The sequence below is a fragment of the Vigna angularis genome, chromosome 3 (genome assembly GCF_016808095.1).
Source record: "Vigna angularis cultivar LongXiaoDou No.4 chromosome 3, ASM1680809v1, whole genome shotgun sequence".
Taxonomy (NCBI): Eukaryota; Viridiplantae; Streptophyta; class Magnoliopsida; order Fabales; family Fabaceae; genus Vigna; species Vigna angularis.
In genome coordinates this window covers 32670355-32678299 of record NC_068972.1, presented here as the reverse complement: position 1 = coordinate 32678299, position 7945 = coordinate 32670355, and the positions used below count along the sequence as shown (strand labels likewise).

General features: G+C 30.2%; 1 protein-coding gene across 1 annotated transcript; it reads left to right on the top strand.

Moving 5' to 3' along the window:
- The first annotated feature begins 2680 nt into the window (after positions 1-2680).
- Positions 2681-7297, top strand: LOC108324509 (glycinol 4-dimethylallyltransferase-like). Its single transcript, XM_052875221.1, has 13 exons — positions 2681-2797; positions 2891-2941; positions 4192-4469; positions 4597-4680; positions 4783-4857; positions 5434-5517; positions 5609-5698; positions 5790-5891; positions 6057-6152; positions 6245-6316; positions 6402-6500; positions 6907-7011; positions 7126-7297. The coding sequence occupies exons 1-13, from the start codon at positions 2746-2748 to the stop codon at positions 7165-7167; spliced, it is 1230 nt and encodes a 409-aa protein (XP_052731181.1). The 5' UTR covers positions 2681-2745; the 3' UTR covers positions 7168-7297.
- The last annotated feature ends 648 nt before the right edge of the window (positions 7298-7945 follow it).

Sequence of the window (7945 nt, the reverse complement as noted above, 5' to 3'; positions counted from 1 at the left end):
CTTCTTCTACTTGCTCTTGGCCCCACGGTGGGCGCCAAAATTTTTCGGTAGATATTTTGTGGGACCGAGACACTAACCATTCTCATGTATTCTCCTTGCCTCCGAACGCCTAAATTGTCGAAGTCGCTCGCTTTCCTTCAATCTGAGCCGCTCAGTCCTCTACGACCGCTTGACCTTCAGTGGGGACCGCACGATGAGTTTTCTGGACAGAGGGGGTGAGGTACCTGCAAAGGCACTCTGACGCTCAAGTTAGGAGTTTGTTGGAGGAGCTGTTGCTCAGAAAAGAATATTATGGTAATTGAGTATTATAAACTCAATAGATCGTGAGTAAAATGTGAATGGAACGTTTTGAAGTGTGAATTGAGCATACCTAGCTGATGGCCCTAACCTTGTATTTATAAGTTGTCTCATGGATCTAATATGATACAGGCCCAATAAAATATAAACAAACATACCTTAAAATTCGGTTGGTTCCTCATAAATCGCCCATCGATATCTTTAATCAAATCTTCAATAAGAAATCTTTGATTATTTTATCATCCGCTGGACACTTGGCCCAATAATAAAATAAGCGATGGCCCAATTGCGGCCCAACTTTAATAAAACAGATTGCCCTTGTTGGCTATAGTGGTGATTGAACGGTGCTGAGTTTATGACCGTTCGGTATCTACTAGGTATAATACATAATTGACGAGCAATGTCGCTGTTTGACCTAGCTGACAAGCGTTGTCCCGGTTTGTTCTGGTTGACAAGTGTTGTCTCGGTTTGTTCTGGTTGACGAGCGCTATTGTCGACGATTTGTAACCTATAAATACAGGACCAAGGCTAAAAGCCAGGTACGTTCAACTCACACTCCACTACACCCTACTTACGTCTGATATTCAACTGTGATAAATAGTTCATAAAACCGCTCCTAACTTAAGCGTCAAAGTGACTTTTGCAGGTACCTCCCCCCATCGAGAGTCCAACCAAACGAGATACAGAGTACAACCGAACGACATCCACAGTCCAACCAAACGACATCCACAGTCCAAGCAAGTAGAGCACTCAATCCAGGCATTCGGAAGCAAGGAAGACACGTCATAAAATGTTAGTCTCTTGGTCCCTGTTTTCCTTTTTTTCTTCCTCCCTGTTCCAGGGTTTTGGACTTCAAAACGCGAGAGTGCCACCAGCGCCGGTCATCTTTGTTCCATTGCACCTCCTCCTTCCACTTTCTCTCTTAATTTTCTTTCAAAAAATGGATGTTGGTTGATAGATGCTGAAGAAAGGTATAGACTAAGTCAGTTTTATGTTTATTGGCTTTGATAGAAATTAATTGTTTGCTTTGACAGTAGATTTAGAATTTGGAAAATGTAGGTCTGGTAAATGAAAATCTAGTCATTGAAATTTGTAACACGTATGAGGTCACCAAATGTAGTAAATACTAATCTATTCTATTAATAATATTTGTAAAACACACTTGAGCGTCGGGCAAACATGTTGTATCTTATTTTAATTTTTTTTTTAAATAATAAAAAGCAAGGGCTGACTGACCCATCACTCTGTCCGAATTTAATTTAAAATAAAATAAAATTGAAGGTGCAGGCCTTGCTAGGTTGCTTTTAATAAAAAAAAAATAGAAAGCGTTGAGTTGTGCTTATGTGTTAAATTATGTAACTTCTTAGCATATATTAAATTTAAGTTAAAAGAAAAATTCTTATAAAAATAAACATACTTTTTATTTTAAAAACTTTTACTTTTAATTTAAAATAAAAAATAAAAAAAATTAAAAATTATTTAAATATCTTAATCTTAAAACTTAAAATTCATAATATAATTGTTGTTAAATAAAATTTGATAGATTTCATAAATTAACCAATCCCATATATATATATATATATATATATATATATATATATATATATATATATATATATATATATATATATATATATATATAATGGTAGACACATGTTATTCTATATGTAAGCAATGCATTGGAACGTTGTTGGTCAATTGAAACAAAATTTAATGTCATTGAAAATGAATGACTAAATTCAATTTTTTAGAAAATAAATAAACCAAAGAGAACTAAAGTTTTAAACAGGACAAATTGTAACTCTTGGTTATAATCGAAGGATAAAAAAAGATATTTAATTCTATTTAAAAATAGCTACATTATATTATTTTTATTTTAAGAAAACAGAATATTAAAGTTATGAGGAAAACCTAAACATATTTAGATAGCCGGATAATGTTACTTAAAAGTATGCGAAAGTTATAATCAGATAATATTTAAATGATTAAAAAATTGTGTTAATTTTCTTTTGTCTGTTTTTTCTTTTTTGGAACCTTATATATTATCTTATTTAGCATTAATGGGTTCTTTTAGTTTAGAATATACATTATAAAACGTCCACATGTAATTGACAAAGTCTTTCCAAACCTTTTGAACTTTTACGCTGTAACTTTAATTAAATCTAAACTACAAAATCGAGATACAAAAGTCTTTGAAATCTTCCTTTATGCGTGACTGTTGTATTTGATTTGATTATTTTGCAATTGTTTACCTGTAAAATGTAAACAATGTGCGTCGGAATCAATTTCTATGTACCAATCAAATTTTATATCTGTATAAGAAAAATCAAATTTCATGGAATCTTTTTGCCTATAAAATCTCCTATTCCTATCTTGTCTAGTACAAGGGTAGCTCTAAGTTCTTATCTGTTCTATAGAGTTTAGTGTCACTCTCTGTGATCAGTTTCCATGGCTATGGCACATCTAATATCTTCTCCTAACGTCTCTTCACTCTCAACTGGTACTTATGCTCACTATCTGTTCTATTTTGGTTCATTTTTCACTGCAAAGTTATTTTGTGAATAATACGTGGAAGCATGCATTGTAATTGCAGGTGCAAATCTTTGGAGCACAAAACTCTCCTTCAACAGTATTTACTGTGAAAGTATGTCTCATCACTTATATCTTAATCTTTCACATCTTCTTGTTCATCTATTAGTTGGAAACTTAGACTTAACAATAGGTTCCAATTGGATGTAATAGTGGACTTATTTATATTTGATGATAACTAGATTCCTCACATAATCTCTATTTACAATAATTTTTACAAACACCTATTAATTTTAATAATATTGATATTAGAACTAATTATTACAGCACTGCTTATTCAATAATTCGTTTATTTTGTGACAGTAGTTACTTTTAAACTATATTTCCGGAACAAAAATAATTAAAATTGATTATTTCATAACTATGCTGGTAAATTTAATGTAATTCACAATATTTTATTTTATTTGAACTTAAGAATAGAAATTTTTAAAAATAAAGTATTATATATCGGTATTATTTACTTTTAAATTTATTTATTGAAATATATTTCACAAATAATAATAATAATAATAGTAATGATAAACAATTGAATGTAATAATGTTATAAATTTGCAGCTATATATATTTAAAATGATGCAGGTTTTTTTTTTTAATTTATAATTAACGATAAAAGTTAAGTACGGGATTTTTTATGGAGACATAAACTTTAAAAATGAAGAAACGTATAATTATTTAAAATTTACTTGATATTATAAATTAAAAAAAAATAAATAAAAAAGAAAGTATGAGAATATTTGTTTTAAATTAATACATTATTTTAATTATTACTAAAATTTATAAATATACTATTCAAAAATAATTTTTCTGTTACTTCGACTCTTGAAAACTTATCTCTGAACTTATTATAAGATTGAATTAGGTCATTGTTATAAATTATTTTATCCAGGTTACTTGAACATCAGAACCAATTGTGGATGGCACGTGGGCCTATTTTTTTTGTTTCCTAATTGTTTTAAAAATTAATAAAAGTCATAAAATGTGCAATAAGGATGGAAAAGAACGGAGTGTCTTATTCCGAACTAAATTGATCAAAGTTATAAAGATCATTAATACATTTTTCTATTTGGAAGTGTCTATTGAATTTGACTTTCTTTTAAAAGCAAATTTTTTTTATTAATTAATATTTTTTTAAGGTTTTCTCCAAAATAAAAAAGGTGTAGTTTTTTTTCCCACGATTTCTCTTATTTGAATTTTCATATTTATTATTCTCTCAATTCCTCATCATCTTGTCATGATTTAGTTTCAATAATTTTAAATATAGCTTTCGGTTATGCATGCTACAACTTTGAACACTTGGTAAATTAGGTTCTGGTGGATCAAAAGCTTCCCAGCTCAAAATAAAACCTCAAACACAATACAATCCTTTGATGTTTCAACAATCACCTTTTAATCATCATTACAAAAGCATTGAAAGAGGAACCACAAATAAAGAAAGCAATAAATGTTATGTTGTGAAAGCCGTCACTGTACCATCTTCTGAGTCAGAATCTGAAGCTTCCAACTTCAAAAACATTGTGGACTCTGTCAAAAATTTCATGGCCGTTTTGTACCAATTTATTTACCCTTACGTAATGTATGGTCGAGTAAGTAAATACTGTTCCATCCCTCTCATAGTTAATATTCAAAGTTATGTCGTTCCTTTCTATTAAATTCTGATTTGGATAATTAATACCCTTCTTGTTTTAAATTAACTTAATCTGTATTTTACAGACATCAGCTACAATTTCGGCGTCTCTCGTTGCAGTAGAAAAACTATCAGATATATCTCCGTTGTTTTTTATTGGTTTGTTACAGGTGACACTCCAATTATATTTTTTTTTTGAAAGACAATTGAAAATTACCCTTTAACTTTAATAAAAGACATTCATTTGAGTTGTTTTCTCTAATATGTTTCAGGCTTTGTTACCTTCCTTGTTTCTGGATCTTTACGTTAATGGAGTGAATCAAGTGTTTGACTTTGAAATAGATAAGGTATGAATCTTGTTTCTACTATGAATAATATAAACGTAGTTCTTTTATAAGATTGATCTAAAGTTAAATGTTCAGAAACACATAAAAAGACCAAGTTTACACAAGGTCACAGGTATATCAATTTGAACAATTTATATAATTTTTACTTTCAAACCTTTTCATAATTGAGGTTTACTGAAGTACTCCTACCTTTTTTCTTAATGGGAGCATTACCAACATACAGCTCCCAAAATTTGACCAAAAACCTGACCATTTTTCTTATTTTAATTAGTACAGTTCATGGACATATTAAATAATTTAATATATATTTTATATATAACTGAATTAATTAAAATAAAGTAAAATGTAGTTGGATTTTTGGTACAGTTTATTAATACTTCATCCTTGAAAAAGGTGAGAATATAACAAGTCCCTTTATATTTTCTTGTAAAAATAATCCCTTTATAATTCTGAATCTGAAGTATTCCTATAATTACTATATCCTTTGATAGGAACGGGAATGCGTGTAACCTTTTATAGTTTACAAACCTGTTGAATGTTTCTTAGAACTAATATATGTTACATGTTTTATTGCAGATAAACAAACCATATCTTCCATTGGCCTCTGGGAAATTATCCTTCAGAAATTGTGTCTTTATTGTTGCCTCATCTGCAATTATGGTGCCGTATAGATTCATCCCTTTCCATAATAGAAGATTTTAAGATGAGATTCATAGAGAAAGGAGAGTTATTGTTTTATTCTGTTTTACAGGGTTTAGGGCTTAACTTGATGATAGGTTCTACTGCATTGATTTGGAACTTTGTGTTGTGCGCAACATTATGGACTTGCTATTCTGCCAATGTAAGTTCTTTCCAATTGCATTTATAAACTGTGTATTATGTTTTAGGGTATAAAGTATTCGTGCACTGAGTAATGTTATATATATCTGTAGTTGCCTTTCTTACGATGGAAGCAAAATCCGGTGCTGGCATCATTAGTCATGCTTTCTTGTTGGACATTTATACTTCCAGTTACATACTTCCTTCATATGCAGGTTCTGCCCTATCACTAATCTTGCCTTTTATAGATCTTACTTTATTGAATATGCATTTCATCCTAAGATTTTTGGGTTAGTTTCATTTGATACACAATCAACCATTTGAATCCATCAATAAGAAATGGATTTACTAAATTGCTAGTTGATGTAACAAATGTTCAGACGTTTGTGTTGAAGAGGCCACTTGTGCTTACAAGATCATTGATTGTTACTCTGCTGTTCTTGACTTTCTACGCTACTGGTTTATCATTAGCCAAGGTAAATGTCTTTATTTTCTAAGGACATGTACTAATTTTCCAACATCAAGTTTTTGGTTCGACAATGTAAAACCTTGTATTGGATTTGTGTAGGATATACCTGACGTAGAAGGAGATATAAAACATGGCGTTGATTCTTTCTCAGCACGTTTAGGCCAAAAAAAAGTATATATGTTTCTTAAATTCAATATTATTATTTTTGGTTATACTTTCTTTGTATAACATTTGACTGATTCTAAATCTTTGATAGGTATTTTGGATTTCTGTTTTCCTATATGAAATAGCATTTGCAGTAGCCTTTTTGGCAGGAGCATCATCCTCATCTCCCTTCTGGATTAAATTTGTCACGGTAATATGTTTATTATATCTACATAGGTTGGAATTTTAGGTATGCCGAATTTATTTTGTTTTTTCCCCTCAACATGTGGTTTGATTTTGATAAACAATACGCTGTTTTGTTTGAATATTTTTTTTAAATAGGATTAATTATGTTGTTTTGTCACCAAGTTATTATGATAGGTACAGCTCAGTTTTTCCTTTTGTCTTTTGTGACAAACTTTCTCACTAATACTAATAAAATTTAGTTATAGGTATTCTATTTTCTTTTCACATCATTTTTACAATCTGTAAACTTCTAATTACGATAGGAAGAGCTACATCCAACAAGTGAGATATCTGTATTAAGATAAAAAAATATTTCTCTAGAAAAGTTGTTTTTGAACAATATTTAAAAGTGAATCTGTGTTATGTTTTAGTGTCTTGGAAATGTTGTTCTTGGTTCAATTCTGTGGTACCAGACCAAATACGTAGACGTGACAAATCCAGCTTCCACTAGATCCTTCTATTCATTGAACTGGAAGGTGATTTCTCTCTTATAAACACTCTGTTACCATTTCAATAGTTCAATATCAAGTTTATAATTTAAAGGAAACAGTTATCTAATAACGTACGAACTGGTGTGTTTGTTTTTGCAGTTGATGATGGGTGCACACGTTCTTCTTCCTTTAATTAGATAAAGTGTCACTGAATATTAAAACAACTTTGCAACACATGCAACAGAATAACATAGAGACCCTTCGCATCCAAATTAATCGAAGCAATATTTGTGTTTCCTATATACAACGAGTTTTGAATCATTTAGGTTATATTTGAGGAGATGAGTTCTTTAAGCATGAGTGGTGCCACTGAGTTTCTTTGTGATGCAAAGTGTTATTTTAAAAACACAATCAACATAAAATCACCTATAATATCGGTAACTTTGAATCAAACAATATAATCTCTTGTTGATTCAAATTTATTAAACATTATAAAACATAATAAGAGGAACATCAACACGTAATTTTGTCCCATAATAATAATGTAAAATACGAAAAATAATAGAAAAAATAGAATAGAATTAACTTAAAAAAATTGAAAAAGTAATAACAAAATGCACAACTAAAAAAAGAAAATTTGGTTAGTACTTTAAAAAATGTACTCCATATGTCGGAATACCTCTCGATCACATCAGTAATTGTCTTGTCCTAAAACAATGTAACACAGCTCACAACTGAATAAGTTATAATTGTCTTCACCTAAATATGTCTAACCCACAATGTATGTAACTACCACTAGACGACGACCTAGTCGATTACATGCCGGTCTAACCAATGTCATATCAACTACTATGTTACTTATCAGAATATGATCACACATTTGTTCTTGAACAAAGTAAACGGACCATTGGATCCAAGTCCAGATCCATCCAAATAATTAAAGACCTACAAACATAATAAATTATATTATAAATAACAC

Excerpts from the sequence above, each read along its gene's own strand:
- LOC108324509 (XM_052875221.1), top strand. The coding sequence starts at position 2,746 with ATGGCTATGGCACATCTAATATCTTCTCCTAACGTCTCTTCACTCTCA. Across the intron at positions 5,699-5,789 it reads GGACTTGCTATTCTGCCAAT|TTGCCTTTCTTACGATGGAA; the intron begins GTAAGTTCTTTC and ends ATATATCTGTAG. Across the intron at positions 6,153-6,244 it reads CTGGTTTATCATTAGCCAAG|GATATACCTGACGTAGAAGG; the intron begins GTAAATGTCTTT and ends GGATTTGTGTAG.